The sequence below is a fragment of the Lagopus leucura genome, unplaced genomic scaffold (assembly GCF_019238085.1).
Source record: "Lagopus leucura isolate 7727_CA_CO unplaced genomic scaffold, USGS_WTPT01 Super-Scaffold_100043, whole genome shotgun sequence".
In the NCBI taxonomy this organism is placed as follows: domain Eukaryota; kingdom Metazoa; phylum Chordata; class Aves; order Galliformes; family Phasianidae; genus Lagopus; species Lagopus leucura.
This window is the reverse complement of record NW_024962290.1, coordinates 3,655,607-3,677,914: the sequence shown is the minus strand read 5'-3', so window position 1 is coordinate 3,677,914 and position 22,308 is coordinate 3,655,607. Positions and strand designations below refer to the sequence as shown.

General features: G+C 50.7%; 1 protein-coding gene and 1 long non-coding RNA gene across 3 annotated transcripts in view; one reads left to right on the top strand and one right to left on the bottom strand.

The window, feature by feature from the left end:
- PI16 (peptidase inhibitor 16) overlaps nucleotides 1-2,855 on the top strand; it is an 8,272-nt gene extending 5,417 nt beyond the window's left edge. The window contains exon 5 of one of the 2 annotated variants that reach the window (XM_042884339.1): nucleotides 1,468-2,855. In XM_042884339.1, the coding sequence (XP_042740273.1) occupies nucleotides 1,468-1,607 (140 nt within the window). In that variant the 3' untranslated portion in view covers nucleotides 1,608-2,855. Of the gene's footprint in view, nucleotides 1-1,464 lie in introns of both variants that reach the window. The other variant, XM_042884337.1, reaches the window with a different exon arrangement.
- On the bottom strand, nucleotides 660-21,737 carry LOC122187093. The gene is made up of 2 exons (XR_006181237.1): nucleotides 21,504-21,737; nucleotides 660-6,745 (listed from the first exon to the last, which is right to left on the bottom strand). It is a non-coding gene; the product is annotated as an uncharacterized LOC122187093 (long non-coding RNA).
- Nucleotides 21,738-22,308: the final 571 nt, after the last annotated feature.

Here is a 22,308-nt window from a genome sequence, read left to right as displayed (position 1 = left end):
ACCAACAACCACCACACCAGAACCCACAACAACCACCACCACAACCACCACTATGGCCAAGCCAGCATCCACTACACCAAAACCCACAACAACCACTACAACCAAGTCAGCACCTACTATGCCAAAACCTACAACCACCACTGCAGCCAAGCCAGCACCCACCACACCAGAACCCACCACCACTGTGCCAGAACCCACAACAACCACTACAATCAAGCCAGCACCCACCACAACAACGCCTGCAATCACCACGCCAAAACCAACCACCACCACTACAGCCAAGCCAACACCAACCACGCCAAAACCAACCACCACTACAACCAAGCCAACACCAACCACGCCAAAACCAACCACCACTACAACCAAGCCAACACCAACCACGCCAAAACCAACCACCACTACAACCAAACCAACACCAACCATGCCAAAACCCACCACCACCACTACAGCCATGCCAAAACCCATCACCACCTCTACAACCAAGCCAACACCCACTATGCCAAAGCTCACAGCCACCACTACAGTAAAGCCAAAACCTGTTACAGCCAAGCCAACATCCACCACACCAACATTTACCACCACTACAGCCAAGCCAACATCCACTGCTATAACATCAGCAAAGCCAGAATCCACCACCACAACAAAGACAGAACACGCCAAAACTGAAAGTCCCGATTATATTGCAACAACTGGGTTAACACTTTCCTTTGAGCCCACTTTAGACTCGGATTATAGAGCATCTCCAGAAGCAGAGTTAGATACTGAAGAGCCTGTTGCCTCCTTAGCTACAGAAAATCCAGACTTATTAGAAAGTATGGGCACAGCCATCAGTCCCAAATCAGTCCCAGAAACAAATAACGGTGTGAAAGAGGATGAGAGAGAGAAATCAGCCTTCTTTTCCAGTCCAACTCCATCCCCCAGCCAGATTATTCCAGAGATCAAGTTAGGTTTCAATAAAGCTGAGCTCATAACCTCCTCAAAGTCAGTGGTCTCCAGCCCTGAAGAACCCATCTTCATGCGTTTAACGTCATCTTCCAAAGAAAAGGGGCAGAGCCCTGCTTTCCAGACCTCCTTCTCAGGTAAGGTAATTGTGGAGTCTGACCTGGCATGGACATGCAGACGTTGAGTGATCCCCAAGCATGGAGCACACTTGGGAGGAGCCAGTATCAGACTGGTCCTTTGGATCCTCGTCTTTGATGTGGCAACAACCCTTTTCCTCACTCTTTCCCCTAACGCTTAAAGGGTCTGTTTGGATGCCTGGTTTGTGAAGCATGGATTTGTTTACAGCCTGCTCCTCACTAACACCCACCGGCTGTGCCGTGTCTCCGTTGGATCTGTGTGCTGCTGCCTTGCACCTCGTGGTGTCGTCGTGCACATCCCTGACAGATCCCTGCATGAATGGGAGTTTCTCTTTTGCTCACATCTTCCCCTTTAACTCTGTGCTGTTTTTTTCTTTTCTGCCAGCAGATGCCTCGAATGCTGAAGAGCTGGAGACAAACTCAGACCATGAAGGCAAGCAGCAGCCCACAGCTGGAGCTCCCAGCACCCACAAGGGCCTTTTGCTCTTCCTCCTGCCCTGTGTCATCCTGGTGGGCCTTCTGCTTTGAACAGACTTTCTCAGCTGTCCCTGCACCCGTCGCCAAGGCTTTCTTCAGCATGGTTGTCCCACCACCCTGGTAGGCTTGGGAGACACCACGGGCAGTTCAGGTTGACACACTCTCTTCTTCCTCTGGCTCACCCGCTCCAGCCCTGCTGTGCCAAGGGCTACTGGCCATCACATGGGCACTCAGTGCCCTTCCTGAGACAGCCCAGGGGCAGAAGGGTGTCTGCCATCATGCTAGTGAACTTGGGTACCAATACTTCTCCCTTCTTCCCAGCCAGCCTGGGCTTCTGCTCTGTTTCCAATAGGAGACGATAAGCTCTCGTTGCCCTGTGTGGCCGGCAGGTCCTGCTGCACCACGTCCCAGGGAAACCAGAATGCCCTGGAAACCCAAATGGCAATGGGACATGGAGGTTGGCTTTGGTATTTGTTTGGAGGCAAGACACGATCGTTGCGTCTGATGTCTGTGTATCAGGATGGATTTCTACCAGAAATGCTCTCTTTCTCTCCTCGTGTGTCTGTTTGTCTCAATTTTGGAGAAGTGTCACCTCTTCCTTCCTTGTCCAAAAATGGCATTTTTGTCCACAGAAGAGGTTTGTGTTTCCTACTTCTGGGTAGAGCTATGGCCAGTGTCTAGACGTGCTCCTTCTCCTGCCATCCCTTTGCAGTCTTTACCCCCTTCCTCACTTCTGCTCCAACAGTTACTCCGTTGTCATGCCCTTATTGTACGCGTGTGCCTGCACGTGTGTGCCTGCACAGAAGAAAAACCTCCAGCACAGGAGAGGAGTTACTGCTCCTTTCTTCTGCACGGCTTCCCTCTTTGCAGATCTTAAGTGTACGACGTATTTGCAGTTAGATCCAGATCCTGGTTGATGTATATATGTGGGTCCAGGAGGAAAAATAATCAGGTCTGCTGGTGCAGTTTCAGCTTGAGAGAGCCAAGTGAATGACGTTAGAGGGTACCGGTGCTTCCAGGACTTGTTGCAGGATGGCTTTCATTCTCTGGAGCACTGTGTGTTGTATTCCTCCATGTTTCTGCTCTGTTCACCTGAAGATTCCCAGCGGGGGGTGTTAAATGTGGGGCAAGTTTTGCAGCCCAGCAGAAGGGACGAGGAGATCCAGTTCTTCTCTGGTTGCTGCATTCTTTGGTTTATTACATAGATGAGGTGGAGATAAGTCCAATGTCTGAGTCCTCCTCCTGATGCTGTGTGCTGTGCATCTCCAGAGCATGCACTGAATAAATCCTGTTCTGAAAGCCTGCTGTGGGGCACATGGTTTCTTTTGGGGATCTCCAGAAGTCGGCTTGTATCTGAAAAACAATCCTGGTTGTGCATTTAAGTAGAATTGCTGCAAATCACCCTGGCTCCTTCCAAGTGCTCAATGTTGTTATTGTTTTTTGGCTTCTCGACAGCAATGGGTGCTGGGTTCTGCAGGATTGCAGCTTTTTGATCTTCTGGAACTCAATGATCTTTAAGGTCCCCTCCAACCTAAACCATGATTATGTGATTTATGTTTTTAGCCCAATTAAAAGCAGGAGGAGGAGGACGTTCAGCACGATAGGGAATAGAGAATCCCTATTCCCTATTATTTGTAGGGAATATTGCATCAGCTGAGTGCTGAGCAAAAATGTGTCTCCAGCAGGAATTTGTGGGCAAGGAAAGCAAGATGAAGGGAGCTCAGAGCAAAAAGAAACCAAGATGAAATTAATGCTGGAGTGCTTCTGGTTCCCTGCTACGAGGCCGAGCAGCCTCCTCCCACCCCAGCACGTCTTCATCTGCGTGGCAATGAAAGAAGCTAAATGCAATGTCCTCCCCTGTCCCTTCCCCACTGAACATCACAGCACCCGCACTGCAAGGGGTGAACCCACAGCATGGGAATGATGCTGACGTTGGACCTTTGCTTGTTGCTTTGAGGCTGCTCTGTGCTTCCCCTCTCCCTGTGGTTCTGCTGCAGGAGCACAGCAGCACGGCTCCCTGATAGGAAGCAGCTGCCCGTGGGGTGTTTTTAGGTCACGGTCACTGCTAACCCTGCTGAATGGTGACCAGCAGATGGCAGTGGGACAGTCACTGCGGAGCAGTGAGCAGCACTGACCTCACTGTACAGCGCTCTATTTAATCACAAGCATCAGGTGTAGTTAAGAATCAGATTTTAAAATAATTTCTCCTAAGGGTTGTTGCATGGCTGAGCTCCTGCAAGCTGCAAGGGGAAAAGCACCCAGCATGGAGCTGCTGACAAGTGACAGAAGTCCAGCCAGAGCGGCTGTTGTTCACCTGTTGCAAGGGCCTGCAGCCCTACCAGGGGTAAAGCAGGGACAGAGCTGGGATGGCACTTCAGGGCTGCAACTGTTTGCCCACCCGGGTGAAGGAGAGCGTATCATTAATCCCCTACCAATGATTAAAAGAGCAGAAAAGTGTTTCTCCTCCCAGTGAAATGAGAGCACTTGGTCAGCATCGGATTTGTTTTGCAGTGTTGGGTGCTTCCCCCTCTCCTACCTCAATAACCACCGTGGGGCTCAGAGCAGCAGTAACAGAGTTTGCATGAGCCCATGCAAAGCATTCCAGAGGTGGTTTTTTTTTAAGTATTTCATCTTTATTTTATGGTTGAGTTTTCTTTTCCCAAAAGCTTTGACACTTGCAGTCACAGAATGGTGCGAGCACTATTTGTAGAGTTCCTTGCAGCAGCAAATTCAAAACTAGAAGGCAGATTCTCCTTCCTCTTCCCCCTGTGCCCTGGGACAGCGGGGCTGAGCGCTGCCAAGGTGGGGATTTGGAGTGGTTTGGTTTAGTCCCAAATCAGGAGGATTTAGGGATGGAGGGAAGGCAGCTGCGTGGCAAACGTGGATTGAGAGTGTGGTTGGTAAGCAGGGAAGGGCATGGAACATCCAAGGGAAACTTGTGAAGCATTTCCAGCTCTGTTTCTGGGGACGGCCTGAAGGATGCTCAGCCACTGAAGTGAGTTGGTGGGAGATTCCTGGAAGGAAAGGAGCCTGGCGAAGCTGCTGCAAGAGTCTGGGGACCCAAAGAGGAGGAGGTTTCCATGTGGCCACTCCTTCCCTGGCATGGAGGATCCCTGCTGGACGGGGCCTTGCTGCCTCTGTGGAGTTCTGTCACATTTCCCATTCTGGGCCCAGGACGGTGCCTGTTGACAGCAGGACCTACAGCCTCGGCTGCTCAGCCAACCCCACCTCCCCTTGTCATGTCCTGGTTTCCCCTTTGGGCTCAGGGCTTTGGTCACGTGCAGGGTTTGCTGGGTGACACACAGTCAGGAGCACCAGCCAACCCTGGCCCCAGCTCATCAGCCATGCTTGCTTCAAGGCAGTAAAAGACACTATTAAAATATATATATAATACAATAATCAAAGCAAGTTTATTTTCACAGAAGAGTATCTCTAGTGGCATTTTACTCATGGTTTTCATCTCATACTGTTTTGCTGCTTAAAATTCTTTGCGTTAACATCAGTGCAGTGGATGGGGAGTGAACCGATTTCGTTCGGGACCCACAGGATTAATCCTTTTCCAGGAGACACCCCTTAAACACGAAGCTGATGCGCTGCCCTGTTCCCATAGTCGTGCTGCTGCTTTGGTACCTTCCGAGCAATGCTGGGGGTAGAAGCCCTGCCCCTGAGGAGGTACATAGGGGGTAAGAATGTGTAGAAGAGAAGCGAGCTGTAGCTTTGTGTGACAGGTTCCCATGACTCCTGGAAAGCCAGATGTATGGAGCAGAGGGCTGCATTCCTCTGCTGCTAGATACTCCAGCATCCCCACCCTCCAGCTGTTGCCCTGCCTGAGGAAGTCCCATCCCAGCCTTGCTGAAGCTACGCCCTATCCCAAGCAGCAGAGGAGCCTTAAATGAGCTGCTTCACTGATGGCAGTCCCACAGCCCGAGCAGCCAGCTCTGAGTCGCCCCGTGTTTCACTTCCAGGGTGAAATTTGAGGGCTCCAATTTCTTATTGCAGCTCTCTTCCTCCCGATTCATCTGAGAAGGTGCCCTCGGTTTGCCCTTGCTCCTCAGTGTCTCAGATCTCACGCGTTTCCCTGGCAGTGAGATGCTGGTGATAATGTCCCGAGACATCCTTCAGTCTTGAGAAACTGGTGCAGCCCTCATCGAGTTACAGTCCCTCCTGTGATCTGGATTCTATTTACTCTGGAATGTGGTGGAGGGGTTGTCCCATCTGCTTCTCACCAAGGGAAGAAATAACCATTCTCTGTCCCTTGTCAAGTGCCAGAGCTCTGAAGCAGGCTGTCATCTCCTGCATCTGCTGTCAGATGTCAGTGCCACCTACCTGGCAGGAACAAGAGGGATCAGGACTTGCTGCCTTTGGCTCATCTCTCTTTCTCACCTGTTTCCTGAGGAGGACGGGGCACTGGTCTGAATTGTTGGCTTATTTTACGTAAATACATAGGAGCCCAAATGTCTCCAGCAGGGTTTGCGTGTGAGTTGGGTTGATAGAGATTACCAAATCAGAAAGAACCACCCTGTAACTCTGTCCCATGGGACAGCTGGGAACTTGTCCAAAACCAGAATGGACTTTCAGGGGCCAACCAGCCAAAATCTGATCAGCTCACGGGGCTTTGAGTTCTTGGCTAAGACAGCTCATTTCATTGTTTCTCTTGCAGCCATTAAAAATGAGAGGTACATTTTTCTTTATGTGGATATTTGGTAGTTATTCCCTGGAATGACACAATCCTGGATGCTGCAGGAGAAGAGCCACTGTGTTGTTCAATAGTGCCATGTGCTGTTTTTGCTCCAGGACCTCTGAGCATCTCCTCTGGTGGTATTGCTGCTCTTTAAGGAAGGCAATAGACTGTATAGTTATCACCTGAAATGGGATAGAATCCCTCCCACCAAACTATACAACCTACTACCTCACCTCCACAGAGCAGTACAGAGGTCTGCTGTGATTCCCTGCTTTGTGGAGGAGCAGGATTCTTTGCACCACCTGTCTCCACGCTTTGTGTCGAAGCAGACGAGCTGAAGATCTGACTGTCTCCTTAGGAAAGACAGTAGATTGTATAGTTAGCTCAAAGGGAGGATAAGACTCCACAACTATTCAATCTACTACCTCAGCCTCAAGGACAGCTTGGGACCATTGCCATCCAGGGCAGTGAGATGATCCTCATCCAGGTACTGACTGCTCAGTGGTTCCTGTGAAGAGAAATGCATAAGAATTCATCAGACTTTGTGCTGCTGAAAGAAGCAAGTCTCACACTCAGCCTTGTTGTGGAGCTCCCTTTCCTCCTTATAGCTCCTTCAGTCCACTTGGACTATAATATATCCTTGCAAATCTTTCTGGTGGCAAACTTTATGCACCCAAGAGCTCATGGAAGCAGCAGATTGAGCCCAGGACCATGCACACAGCAAGCACAGCCTGCCCGAAGCTGCAGCAGCACCAAATAATATGCAGGCAAGCTGACCTCACCTCTTGAACACACAGCATATCTAGAACAAACCTGCCAGACTAGATAAAATAATCTATCAATTTAGCTGTTATGCACTCCAGGGAACTGAGCAGATTAGAAATAACTGAGTACAAGGAAGCTTTTAGGCCGTGCATGTAATGGTATTGAGTACATCAAGGCAGATCTCATTTCCCAAACAAATGAGAGCAACATGCAGGTCCTTTAATGCTACAGCACAGCCAGGCACTATTGGCGGGGAGCAGAGACAGGCTGGCTTCCCCCCAAGCCCTTGGCTCACCTTCTGAGCCTTTTTCATTCTCTGTACACCTAACTGCAGATGCAAGGTATTATGCTGGCAGTTTAGAAGATGTGTGTGGTTCTCTTGCAGTGAGAAAGATTTTCCCTTCAAGATTAAAGGAGGATCTAAGGAAAAGGGAGTCACCAGCAGCACATGAAGGGGCTGCATGTGCAACGCAGCAAAGACCCAAAGGACTTCCCAAAAGAACTCAGTGCTGTGAAGCAGGAGGGGTCCCATCTGCCCACGGCTGGATGGGAGATGCAGGGGCTAAGGCATACATCACCAAAGGAACAGAGGATGCCTAACGAATTGCGTTTCCACAGCTAACAGGCAGCAGAGTGCATGAGTGAGATACCCAAAGCTCTGGTCAGCTGTTGTAGCTGGGTTCCCCAAGGTGAGAGTTTAAGATGGGAAAAAGGATATCTGTGCAGCGAGGCTTGGAAAGTGCCCACATTCCTTCGCCAAGCTGTCCAGAAATGCTTCTCAACTAACAGTCAGCACAACCCAGTTAATTCTTTTAATTTCCTTTGACAAACTCAGCCTTGGGGTGACCCACTGTGCCAGGCCATCTGGCCCAGGCCTCTCCCTGTGTGATAACATACAAACAGTGTCAGAAAATCAGCATTGCAGGACTGATTCCTGTAGCATTAAATTACCCGACCCGTCCATGGTGCCAAGCGCTTTGAATCCCAAACAGCCTTATGATGGGAAATAATATTCTCCCTGCTTTATTGGCTCAGCAAACGATGCACAGCGGTTAAACCTCCCTCCTTAATGCTTAATGCAACAGCATCCAGAGCTTTGCAGCAGTTACCATCAGGAACAGAGGGATTCATTTAGTCAGAAGTTTAGGAGTTAGGCTCTGTGATCCTTGTGGGTTCCTTCTGACTCCAGGTTTTCTATCTGAAAGTGTTTTAGCTTCCCAAAGCTTAACCTGGTGCCACAGGCACCAACCAGAGGAGCAGGACTTTACAAGCTCACTTTTGATACCATTGCAGAGAATAGGAGTTTGGGTTAATACCAAACTGTGGATGGGAAATTACATTACATAGCCCCTCATTTACATCAATCTAATTATACGTGGGGAGGAGAAGAAAAAAAAAATCCCTTCTGACTTCTACAAGTAATCCTGAAAACAGGAGATTTAATTACGATAATTGTCTTAATGAGTGTAGGTTTCAGGAATACCGAGCTGCTGACACTGCAATCCTGGTCCTGCCAGGACCTACGAAGAAAGCAGTCAAATAGGACAATTTAGAAATGCTGTAAGGATCAGTGTGACTCTCGTGGCCCCTGCGCCACTGTCACAGCTGGTGCTGTACGGATGGCCCCTCTCCACGATGGATTATGGTCTAAAGATGAGGAAAGAAGCAGCGATGTGACCAAATCTGCCGAAGGTCACAAGATGGGTCCATAGGAAAGCTGGCAGTGGAGCACCCTGAGCAGGTCCTGCTCCTGTCTCCAGGCACCTTCCCACCACCATGGCTTCCCAGTTTCCAGGCGTCCAACCTTCCCTTCCAGCACACTGCCACTGAGCCACTCCATTTACAAGTGCCTGAATGCAATACTGCACTGCAAAAATCGGCATAAAACAGCCAGAAGGGTCCGCAGGGGTCAGGAGCCCATACCCCAAAGCCATCCACTGCCTTCTGAGCCCATAAAACCTGAAATTTTGGAAGATTTTTAGACACTCTACGGATCAGGAAAACGCCATTTTCTGAGCACAGATTTTTGGGGGGCAGCACTGCTGTTCTCCCATTCCAGATCCATACGGGGACATAAAAATGAGCCAAAGGTGGGATAGGAATTGGCAGGTGAACGACGGCTAGGTTTCTTCCCAGCAAGATCCCTCATGTAGGCAAAATGTCCATTCCACCCTGGCTTTCCTGCTTGTATTTTGAGATGGAAAAGTGACTGCAGCCAACACTGGAACCCCGGGAGATGCCTCAATGTGGACCCACAACTGTCTGTGGGTCTGAAGGCCAAAGAGGCCCTGCAGAGCCTCTGCCTTTCAAATTGTGGTGTTACGGAGCTTCGGAAAAGAGCTGGAACAGCTTTGAGGAGCTGATCTGGCTTATTAAGGAGAACTGAATGAAATGGAGGAGGAGGGGGGGAGGAAACCATGCAACAACAAGGTCGCTCCGTTCAAAGCAGGCGCAGCTTTCAGCCTTTGTATAGCAGCAGCGCTGAGCTCGGTGCCAAAATGTGCCGGGCACGGGCAGGACTTCCCAGAGGGAAATGCTGAGCCTCTGAGAGTCCTTTCAGCCCCATGGAGCCCCGGCAGGAGCAGGCAGAGGGGAAACGCGGAGCTGCCCGCAGCCACTGCTGGCTCCCACAAAATGGCTGCCTGACGGCCATTTTGTCGCCGTGGCTTTGCCGGTGGGGAAGGCCGTAGTGAGAACGGAATGGGGAAATGAAAAGCAAATGGACAAAAAGAAAAGGAAAAGGAGAAAAAAAAGAAAGAAAGAAAGAAAGAAAGGAGGCAGGAAAGTTTTCGGGAGCTCCCGATGCGAGCAGTGATGCCGCGTTGTGGGGAAGCAAAATGGAGCTGACCCTGGGGCCGAGCGTGAAGATGCGAAAGAGTTAATTGGAGGCAGTGCAAGGAGGCAAAGGGGGACGGACACCAAAACTGGGGAAGTTCACCCCAAAAACAGCCCCACATCTCAGCAGTGCTTTCCCCTGTGTGCTGTAATGTTGTCGGCAGTACTTTGCTTGTTTATATTAAACACTTACTGTTGTGTGAAACAATTAACAGGCATCCTAACGAATTCCTGCTCATCTGATAGGGGTTGTCTTGAGTTCTGTCAGATGTTTGTCAACCTCTCGGTCCTCATTAATCAATTTGGTGTTTTTATCTACAAGATGTGCATCAGTAACACGCTCCTAATGCTATTTGTCTTTGATTAACCCTTCATAAACCCATTATTCAAGGTTGGAACAAATCCTGCTCAATCAGCATATCACACTTTCCCGAAGGAAAAATAAAAATCCCAGATTTTTTTTTGGTCACAAAATTAAAAACAAGTGCTACTGATGTTTCATAATTCCTTCGGAAGAGTAAAAATCAAAGAGATAAAAGGAAAAAAACAAAAACTTTTAAGTGCTCTGTGTTCAATTCTATAGGATAATGCAATTCTGTAAGATAACACGATGCTACAGGATAACAGAATTGTACAGGAAAATGCAATGCTGTAGGATAATGGAATTCTATAGGATAACTGAATGCTATAGGATAACGGGATTGTATAGGAAAACGCAATGCTATAGGATAATGGAATTCTATGGGAATTCTATAGGAGAATGGAGTGCTACAGTATGATGGAATTCTATAGGACAGCGGAATTCTATAGGACAACGCAATGCTATAGGATGACGCAATGCTATAGGACAACACAAAGATCTGCTCAGAGAACACCCTGCTATATTCTGTAGGACTCTTCCATTAATTCTGCTCTCCTTCAGTTCCAAACCTGCTTGCAAAAGGCTCATGTTCACCCCTAACATATATTTGGACCAAAACACGGAATTTGCGACGCGGTCCCGGCGCCCACCTATGCACCCCAACTCCAAGACCACCATTTCCACCACAATTGTCCTTCTGTAAGAAAGCCAAGCAGATACGGAGGCAAATACCTTTCTATGCAAGGACAGCGATCCCCCCGCTCCTGCTTTTGCTCCCAGCATCTCTGCAGATGTCCAGCAATCCCTCCAGGAGAGGTGAGACCACCCCAAAGCTGACCCACAGCAGAGCCGATCCCCATTCTGTCACCAGAAATCCATTCCCCTCTGCCGCCTGGGAGCAAAGAGCCACGACTGCGAACTGCGAAGCCATCCCAGCAACTGAGGGAAATGCAGAATCACTTAAAAAAAAAAAAAAAAAAAAAAAAAAAGGCTTTTATTTGGCGCATGTTCTGGTGGGCTGTTTTTTTTGGGGGGTTTTTTTTTTTGCCATGCTTCTGCGCAACGTTGTATGGTAACGCCACCAAGTTCCCTTCAACTTTTAAGGCACGTTGCTTCCCCGTGGCTTGTTGTGTCGCAGGATATGCAGCCTTGCAGTAAACAGCTTTGCTATCCCAGCACTGCACCGTCCCGGCAAGGAAAGCGAGTGCTTAAAAAGCCAGGAGCAGCTCAATCTTTTAATATTTAAATGAAGATTTTTTTTTATTCCCGAGACGGAAAACTTTTCAGGCAATAAACAAAACGAAACAAAACCAAAATCCCTAAAAAAAATAATAATGATTAAAAAACAAACAAACAAAAATGCTCCGGATCTCATTAACTAAAGCCAAATCTGCAGAAAGGTCACATATGCACCAAAAACAAAAGGACACACAACAGGTTAAACTGCTACCGTCCGGCGCTGACCGGCTCTAATCATACCAAGCCGATGTGTAAAACCATCCGCCCGTCCAAAAACAAATTAGACAACAGTGCTCGCTGGTACTTTATAAATGCACAAGGAAGGAGGGCTGTTTTATTGAATGCAGCCAACAAACCCTTCCGTCCGGCTGTACCGTGCAGCCCCGCGGCTCTGCGTGCACCCGGCAGCCTTACCCTGCTAACACAAAAGCTCGGTTTGGCAATTCCAGGCATTTTCAGTGCTCAACATACGCCAAAACTGCCCACTCTCTGTCTCTGACTTTGGTCTCCTTCCAAAAGGCCCTTTTATTTATTTATTTATTTATTTATTTTTCCCCTCCCTGCTACAGCCGGTGCCACGTCGAGACGGGAGAGTTGGGCTCGAAGATGGCCGCAGCCTCCAAGAAAGAGCCAAGTCCCAGCGTCCTCGCTTCCCCCTTCCAGGCAGGAAACAAAATGGCCATGCAGCCATTTTGTTCGCTGGAGATGGGAGGGAAGAAGGGAAGGGAGGGGAAATGGGAGGGTAGGATGCAATAGGAACTGAACAGCGTGGCTGAGATGCCCAGTTCTGTCCTCCCTGCCTCCTGCTGAGTGGACCTCTCCAGCCCCATAGCTGTATGGGGCTGTGGGTCAGGGTTTCCAGCACACGTGAGCTGGTTGAGGTCCTGGTAGGGGTTACGAGTCTTTGCTAGGTCTTGGCAGCACCTCTGGCCTCACCACAACCAGCTCTGTGGGGTTGTTCTCTGTTGAGAGCTCCCGATGGGAGCAGGGCAGGAGAACGGAAACCAACAGGGTAACGTCCAACTCCTGTACTTCCCCGGGAAGGAAACGGTGTAAATAACACCCACAGGAGAGCGCGGGGAGGGGGAGAGGAACCCGGGGCAGTCAGCAAGGCCTTTGGGACAGAGGTTCCCAAATGGTTGGATATGAAGAACGAACCATCTGCTCTCCTTTCCAACCTAAGCCATTCCACAAAAGCCATCTTTGATATTCCGGAGCAGCGTGAGGGCATCACCCTTATTCTGCCCATCGTCCACAACGTAGGTGAGGTCTCTTTTTGACTACAACCATCCCAGAGCAGGTGGTCAGAGCGGGACACAGCTCATGGGAGAGCACCCAACACAGAGCAAGACGAAGCTGTGAGAGTCACAGATGTACCCAAGCCTTAGGATAAGTGAGAAGTCCTGGTTACAAACCCCATCCCTATGGATGAAGGGAACTGTAAATGCCACGAGCAAGCACAGCACAGATCTTGTGGGAAAGCCCTGTAAGGAGGGGTGTTAATTGGCACTCTGTGCACATTTCCATATGGATAAATTGAAGCACCAGAGGACAAACCTGGGGAGCTATTGAGTCAGTGGGGAGGACAGTTTTCCTGAAGGAGCAGAATTGCAATGCCAGCACCGCTGTGAAGAAACCAAGGATGCTCTGACTTCTAATAACTGCTGTTTCTCACTATATTCCCACTTTCCTGCAGGTGATCCAAAGATCTTCAGGTGAAAATGGTTGTGAATATATTACTTCTTACATTGGTGTGCTTGATTTTCTTTATTTGAAGATGAGCATCACCTGTAGCAAACTGTCAGCATTTGTCCCAACTCTTCATGCAGGGTTGGTGGGCAGCTGTGAGAACTCCTTCATAGGTAGGCTTGTGTTATTTGTGCCAACAAAGCTTGGGAACTTTGAAGGTATTTGAGAGATCCAAGCCTTGTTTGTTTGTAGGGTTTGGGACAGCAGAGCCCACTGGTGAGGGGATGTCCTCATGGCCTGCAGTCTGCAGCCTCTGAGCTGCACTGGTGGTAGACCAAGGCTGCTTTCACGGCCACATCTCTCCCAGAGGACAGGACTCTTGCTCTCAATGCTCTCTGTCTCAGATATTGCTGCTGTGGCCTCACCAGAGCTCTCATTCAAGGCTCACCCTTGATGTTGGCTGTTCAATCTCTCAGAGTTGTGAGGGGTTCACTGTCTGGATGAAAGCTAGTCGAAAACCAGGAGCATGGCATTGGTAAGGCACGTGGGCCCCTCCTCCATCCCCAGGAGGCTCTCTTAGGAAAATAATTACTGAACGCAGGAGTTGGTGGTCATCCTTCAATGCGAGTCTACTTTCTGCCAAGGATCATTGTTTGATAGTAGATAGAACAAAGAATGCTGTTTGGCTTTGGATCAAAGATGGATGGGAAGAGAAAAAGACTGCCAAATTCTGTTTGAGACCAGGGCTCTTCAGACGGGGTCTGCGATGCTGCCAGGGGTCTTGCAAGCCAAAGTCCTTCAGCTCTGTTTTTTTGTGCTTTAGCTCTGTTTTTTCTTACCATGTTGTACAGCTGTGGCAGTCAGCTGCTCATCATCATGTGTCTGTGTCTTTGGACTTCCTCAGCATCAAAGCATTCCCTCTGGCTGTTTACTGGAGCCTCTTCAGGTCTCCTCCTGGTTATTCCCTCAATGTGAGCCCATTCGAATGCAGCCCCACTGCCTTATTGCAGATGCTCCTCCTCCCCATGCTGACCGTTTGGCTTCTGGCTCATAAATTTTAGAGGGGATGAAAATGCGAGTAAGAAGCAAAGGAATTTTATTCCTTTGATGATGAGAAAAACTTTCCTTTTGAATGGGGAGGAAGCGTGTCAGCTTTTTTCCTTAGTTGGTGCAAGAGCATGGGTGAACCAAAATGCTTCCTCTGTGTATCTGTGGGCTGATTCTTTTCTTCTTCAGGCTTGTCCAGAGGCCCTTCTCCTCATTTCCCCTTCTCAGAAGTCTTTAGGACTCCTCCTCTGTTTCTGTCTATCGGGGATGATGTACAACAACAAAATGATTTGGGCAGGAAAACAGCAGACTTAACACAACTGCATTGCTGAGTTCCTGCAGCTAGTCTTATTGAGTCACTTTGCCTTTGTTTTCTCCTCTGGGAGATAAATACTCCCTACCTGGGATGGTGGGAAGGTTAATTAGTTAATCTGCTAATTAACTGAACATGTTTTGAACAATGCATTTGCTTGAGGCAATAGATTTCATGAAGGTCTAACACTGGCTTTGGATGGATGGGCTCCTGGTTCTTATCAGCCAGGACACCTCGCCCTCTGCCAGAGAGAAGAGAGCTGGACTTACCTGCATTGCTCAAACTGCTGCTACAGCTCTTCTGAAGCACAGATCAGCAGAGTCCCAGGTCTTCCCTGCCTTTTTCTCTCACCAGCACAGCTCTGGGGCTCCAGCCCAAGGAAGCAGAAATCCAAGATAGCTTTTTGGACAGCTTTGCCAGTCTGCTGTGTGCCACAGCCATCTGAAACCCGTGTCCACCTTATGCTGGAGGACTGCATACTCCAAAGTCAGTTTCCCCTTTCTTCTAGGAGGTGGATGGTAGGGAGCATCATCCTGCCTGCTAGGGTGAGAGGCAGCTTCGTTTTCCACATCTCTGGGACTTATTAGATACTGAATTTGAAGCTGTTGCTGCGAGCGATCCCATAAGCCGAATTATTTTAGATGTTGGCCATCCTGAGCTCATCCAAAGACCACTGAATGCATCTTCATGCACCTTCCGTGTCTGCTGAGGTGAAGTCACAGCCCACAGCGAAGGCTGTAACCTGGTTCTGACAAATCCTAACAAAGATGGAACCATTGGTGCTTATGGAGGTTGTTTGCTCACATTTTCTATAGTTCGTTACAAAACTTCCCTGTTCCAACTCAGAAACCATACAGATTCCTAATTGCAGCCAAGTTTGACCACAGATACCATAACACAAATCAATCTCTTTCCTCTTTGTTGATGCAAAAATGCCTCGGAGAGATAATAGCAGTAAGTCTTTGCTGACTGATGGCATTGTTTTGGCTTTGAGCAGTCCGTGGATTGGCCATCCTCCACTGCCATTTCCTAAAAGCAGTATTTTTCTGGTTGTTTATCTTCCCCAGCCTTGTGTGCAGCCATCGCCCAAAAGCCCCTCTCTGTCCAGGGAGCAGGATTTACTGCTTCTGTTTAAGTAGTGGCAGAGCACAGAACAACGGAGGCCCTATGCAAACATGTGCTGCTGTTTTCTTTCGCTTGCCATTTATTCTTTAGTGGTAAATCACAGCACTCGAAAGCAAACAAAACTCAGAAGATCCAGGACCCAAAGTGCTGACTTGAGCCGTACAACAGGGGATGAAGACAGGTTGCACTGAGAAGCTAAGCAACAAATGGCCCTTGAAAGCAAAGATGTTTCGTCTCTGATGCTTGCCTCAGATTGTTTCTGGCTGGGTTTTGGCTCTCTTTGAACAAGGCAGAAGCTTTGTGCCTGGACTGCTTAGCACACACAAGAGATCTGGGCTGAGTTTTACTCTGATTCGGGTAGGGACCATCTTTATCTTCTGTGTGTGAGCAGCACTGAGTACAATGGATCCCTCGAGATGTTCCAGTGACAAAATGTGACACAAGCAAGAGCTTGTTCACATGGTTTGAGTATACAGGATGCCAGGGCTGGGAATGGGCACTGTTAGATTATGTCTTGACTCTCCACCAAGCCTGACCCTTCCAAAGGCCCTAAAGGACCAGGCAGGCTCACACCACTGCATTACAACAACAGATTGATCCCCATGCTAGCTCCTTCTTTGACCTCATTTCAGCCCAGGCTGACATCTGGCCCTGTGTTTTCAAGCCACTGCAGGGCTGACACAAGCTTTTGCATAGTTGAGCAAGACTGCCAAGGGAAAGAAGGTGGAATGACTCCTTGGGAAGTGGCATCGGCACCTATCAACTTTAACCAGCGTTTCTACAGAGCGAGGCTGAAAGCTTGGTCCCTCCCGTGTCCAAGTGAGACAGCAGAACCTGTACTCAGGATCAGCACAGCTCTACAGCCTCACTGTGGCAGCCGAAACCAATCCACCTTTACCTACTTAGAGCAGAGCTGAGCTCAAGGAAACAGGCAGGGTCCGGAAGGCTGAGCTTATCAGCACAGTGCAAAGATCTCTGCAGAAAGTGCAAAGCCCTTTGGAGAATATCCCCACCCACTGTCCCTTTGGGGAGCGCCTTCCTGGGCTTGGCACTGCCAGTCACCGTGATCGTGGTGGCTTTGGTGGCCACAGCTCTCCCAGGGCTTTGGCTGAGTCTATAGGGCAAAATGTAGGCATGGTTGTGGCATCCATGTTGTCGTGTTGTCGGGCTGCATGGAGCAGCCATGGCAGACGCAGATAAAAGCAGAGCCCGAGAGGCATCTGCCTGCAGTGGGGTGTGCACCGCTAATGCGCAGGGATGAACAGATGGGTTGATTACACAGGGAGAAATGGACACTAATCGTATCCAGATTCACCAGCTGCAGGATTTCCTCCTGAGCCCTGAAGGACAGGAAGCCCTTACCTGCTTCTTTATCCTGTCTCTGTTCATTAGGCCCTTCCCCCACCCTGGGAACCACGTCTGGGCTAATTCCCTGCGCCCAGACCGCAGAGCTCACATCCAGAGGGAACTCCCACAGCACTCCAGCATGGCTGCATGCAGCAGGGGCCTATCCTGTCTTTCAGCTCTGGCACAGCCTGCCTCATGTTTTCCTGCTTGGGGAACCCACTGCAAGGCTCCTCTTGCCTTCCATGGCCTCTCTGAAGAGTGGGGAAGAATTTGGGGCAAATGAGAGCATGTTGTGCACCAAAGACTGCACTGGGGATCAAAGCATTGTGTGCTACCATGTCCTGCACTGAGGTGCAAACACTTCTGAGATAATGTCCAGTACGCCTTTGGTACACATCCAACGAAGCCAGGGAATTAAGAAGGATTTTGCAGGCTTAAAACATCAGAAGCAACCCTCCAGCAGGCTGCACGATGATTCACTGGGCTGAACTGGGAGGTGATGTTGGAGAACTTAACTGCATTCTTGCTTCTGGGAGAGTGAAACATCTTGAGCAGTCAGGTTTCATAGCCCGCTTAGGTCAGCAGTGCCAGCTTGAAGAAAGGAGCAGAAACCTCCCACCCTCCCTTATCTGCATCTGCCTGCATCCACCCCAGCTCTCTTCAGCCACAGTAAGCTGCTCCCAAAGCAGCATGGCTGCAGGGATGGCCTGAGGTGACCCCTTATGGGGGGGTCTGAGCCCCATCCTCATCCACAGACATGAGCCCTGGGAGCAGCTTACTGTGGTCATGCTGGTAGCAGCACTGCACTCACTTCTGATGGAGTCTCCACGTGAGGAGTAAGCTTGAAAAAGGCTACAGCTCAAGCTGGTGCTCCACGTGGGGCTCTGGGGGACCCTTTCTCCTTACGTGCTGAGGGTGCCTCTGTTCCTAGCCCTAGGCTTGTGTTGTCAGACTCGGTGTGTGCCAGCTCCCACACCATCCCTGGATGCCATGGGATGCCACGTGCTGCCCCTGCGAGCTGGTGCACGGATCTGAGCAAGCCAAGGCCAAAGGAGAGGAGAACCACTCCCTGCATTCTTGGTGTAATTCCCAGAACCTTCCTGCTCAGCCAAAGCTGCTTCAGGTCCCCATGCCTGGCGCTGAAACATCAGCACAGCCATCCTGTGAGTTCAAATCAAACCCCAGGATGCTGACTGGGCAGTCAACCACGCTGAACAGAGCCGTGGCCGCTCTGCAGACCCCTCCAGGCAGGAGGAAGAGGAGGAAGCACAGCACTTTGCATGGTCTTGCAGGTGAGGAGAAGCCTCCTGCCCTGTCCAACCTCCTGGGCAGCTCCTCTGTCCCAGTAAAACAGTGACACTGATGTGCTGGCAGCAGCCATATGGCACAGCAGCACCTGGGTACAGACCTCTCCAAAGCACGAGGTGGTGAACGCAGGGTTATACTGCGTTGTCATCATCAGAATAATGCCATACCTACCTCTTAGGCTTCCTCACCCTGTGCAGCCCCTTGTCGGGCTGCACCTTCTATGTTTTCTGCAGACAGGACTAACTCCTGAGTAAACATAGCATGCCAAATCCAGCACACAAAGTGCAAACCTGACGGGCTTCAGTGGGGGAAGCAGGCACTGCTCAGTGCCCACAGGGAGCCCTGCAAAAACAAACCTCACTTTGTCCTCCCCCAGCTCACTTTTCACAGCAGCCAGGTAACATCAAAGATAAAGAGGAGCCAAGAGCAACCTCACAACAGCAAGCCAGGATGATGGAAGAAGTGGACGGAAATCAGAGCATGAAAGAGGTGATTTATAGGGAATAAAAACTGCAGCAGGAAAGGTCAATAATACTGGTTCTTCTAAAGATGAGCTGTGGAGTGGTTCAGTGGTGAGCTGGCACTGGGTACCCCATGTTCCCCATGCTGCATGGAGTTGTGAGCATCCCTTGGATGGGTTTCTACTGGGATCTCATTCAACTTGTGCCCCCAGATCCACTGCAACAAGCTGGCAACTATGAGAAGGAAGCCCACAAAGGCCTGATTTGCTCTGCCTGCCTTCAACATCCCATTTCTCCAGCAGAAGCGATTGCTGGAGTATAAAGCTGATTGTATGGACCGTGCAGCATGGTGAATGATGGTCCTCATGGGCTCAGCCTGCACACAAACACAGCACAGCAGCACTGCAACTGCAAATCAGGCGACTTTCACCAGAGCTTCAAGTTAAAAAGAGAAAGGAAAAAAAAAAAGAGAGAGAGAGGAGAAAAAAAAAAAAAGGAAAAAAAAAGGAAAACACAATCCAGGCTCTGCCTTGGCCAAACCTGGCCCTTTTAAGGAAAGGAAATTTCCCAGAGCCACCCTCGACAAACCTAGAGGCCCAGTCCTGCTCTCAGGAATGCCAGTGCAAATCTAGAACAGCTCTGCCGGCCACTGGGGGGGTTATGGCAGCTGTGAGTGCATCCAGCCCTGCAGGGAAGCTCCTGCTCTCCCCCTGCTCTCTCCCCAGTGCAGAGCTTGCACTGCAACAGCCAGGGAGCAAACTCCAGGTTGAAATGCAGTCAGCATCGGAATGGTCTGAATTTGTCCTTTTTGCTGAGCCACGATCTGGAAGCCCCAACCCTGTTTTGCTGCGAGCTGCGTGCGATAAAACAGCCGCGTCCCTTGGCTGGATGGCTGCTACAGAGGGGCCACATGTTTTGCTTAGGGCATGTCCGAAGTGCTTCCTCCAGTTCAGACTTCCTCTGCTCAAGGGGCTGCCCACTGCAGAGCCCAGCGGAGCGATGCCAGCAGCTTCAGTGGGTTTTTTTGGTAGCAGCCCTCTGCCAACTTCTCCCAGGGAAGCAAAAGAAATTGGGGGCAAACCTGCATCCGCCCCAGCCCCTGTTTATGTCAAAAATCTGCAAGGGAAAAGCTACAGCAATGAGTAAAATGCTCATGTTCCCTTCTCATTAGTATTAAAGGTCTGGATGTAAACCAGATGTAAATGGGCTCTGCTGCAGAGGGTATCCTGCCACATTTTGGGGCCAGATCTGACCGGCCCCATTTCCTGCTAACAGCAACGTGGGCATTCAGCTCCCCAGCCAACCACTGTGCAGCACGAGAGCCAGGGACCACAGCAAGCAGCCTCAAAAACGGGAACTGCCAGCAAAGTCCACGGCCCTGAGCTGCACTCCCCCCATTCACAATCCGTTTCAGCATCTTCCTGCTTCTGCTCGGCCCACTACAACCACTGCTTTGCCTTAGAGCTGAAGAGCAAGCGAGTGGGAAGGTTCAGAGCAGAACCAAAGCACCCCAGCATCCAAAAATGCAGTGCACAAAGCAACGCAGGTTGCCACCGGGCCCACAAGGCACCCAGCACCTGAGAAAGCATCTCTAGGAGGTGAGTGGGGTGCGAGACAAACTCAGGGATGTCCCCTGGAGAATGGGTGGGAGATGGAGGTGAAGCTGAGCTGGGGCGTTTGGGTGCTCTGCAGCCAGTTCAAAGGCTCTGCTGTAGGGCTGTGCGTCACTTGCTGAGAGAGAGAATATTGTTTTTGGAGAAGGGAGGAGGAGGGGGAAGCCAGCAGTGGGGAAGGAGGAGGAAAAATTTGGTGAAGGAGGAGGGGCAGTTCGCATGGCTCCTGAGCACCTGCATAGTGCGTGGCAGGAAGGAGGCAGGGAGACCCTGCCCTGCAGACAGGCTGCTTTTGTTGCATCCCAAACGGGCCTCGATTACATCTGACAGAAAGAGGGCAGAGTCCCACACAGCGCGGACAAAACCCCCGAGCTCAGCAAGACCTGGAGAGCTTCGGCACAGTGGGGAGAGGTGTGAAGCTCCACGAATCGCCCTCTGCAACGCCCCATGCCTTGGCCAGGCAGCCCCTTCCCAGCTGCAGCCATCTCCAGAGCCTGGAGGCCACCGCAGCTCCACGGCAGCCCTCCCTGCTGCTCCCTTGCCCATCTTTGCCCAGCGCAGCCCTGTGCCCAGCTACGGGGTTTGGCCACGGCCCTGCGCCCATCCCGGCGTGTTGTGCCAGCTTCTAAACAGTTAACACCACCAGAACCAGACCGCAGCGGTTCCCTCGTCCGCTTATCCCTCCAAAAAAGAAAAGAAACGATCCTCTTATTCTCTCCTCCACCCACCTGGGTCGCCTCCTGGCACCCATCCCATGCCCACGACCAGCGCGAGGCTCGGGGGGCTGTGGGCTCCCACCATGCTCGCCGCGGCTGCCATGTTGAATTGCAAATCCGACATGAGTCGACATCTTTTTTTCTCCCCCTCCGTGGTGGAAGCACAAAGCACCCGCGTGGGGGGACGGCGGTGAGCGGGGCGAGAGGAAAAAAGCACCTGGAGCGGTGCTGCGAGGTGGGACGCGAGGGCGCATCCCTCCACATGGAGCGATTCGAGTCTCAGCACCGCGGGCTGCGGGGAAGGGGCTTTTGGGGAGAAGGCGGATTGCAGCAACAACAAAGCGCCGGGCGGAACGAAACGGTATTTCAAATCAAAGGCAAAAAGCACCCCAACCAACCAACCAACCAACCAACCAAAAAAACGAAGAGCGAGGTTCGATTCCGTACCGAGGCAGCGAGAGGGACGCACCGCCGGCAGAGTGGTTGTGTTGTGGAGCAGTGGCTGCTTTCAGCTCCGCTTATCCGGACAGTCACCAGGGAAGGATCCTTTTCCGAGAAAGGCCAGTTGGAGTGAGACAGCTTTTTTTTTTTTCTTTCTTTCTTTTTTTTTTCCCTTCTCTCGCTTGCTCTCTCTCCCCTTTCCTTCTCCTCTCAGCTCAACGCCAAGAAATGGGCGGTGCCTGGATGCCAGGCTCCATCCGAACGAGACGCTGAAGGCCGGGGCAGGCTGGCACAAAGGCGAGCTGGCAGGAATTCCTGCACTCCGGCGCTCCGAAAATCCACTCTGAAGAGTTCTGCCCCATTTGGCCCCGAAGGGCACGAGCACGGGGCGGGGGGAATGGGGGGCGAATAATAATAATAATAATAATAAAGAATGGGGCAGAAATAAAGCTGGGACCTTCCTGTGCCTCGACCCACGTTAAACAAAAGGCCTGGGGACGTGGATAGGGCGCTGTGCCCCCCCCCAAGAGCCGTGTGCTCTTTCCCGCCCGCACGCCCCCTCATCCCGCCTCGCGCTCGGTGCAAAAAAAGGGCAAAAAAATAAAAGAAAAAGGGAAAAAAGCCGAAAGCGACGCGTCCGCCATGAGGGCAGCATGGCAGCAACCGCCTCCGACGGGGCAGATCGAGGGCGGTTTGTGTGTTTTAGGGCGTATTTGGGGCCTTTTTGTCGCTGCCGCGAGCACATGGGTTCGCCGATGATAAAAAGGGAGTCCCGGCGGGCTCAGGAGGGGGGCCGAGGGGCTGAGAGCGC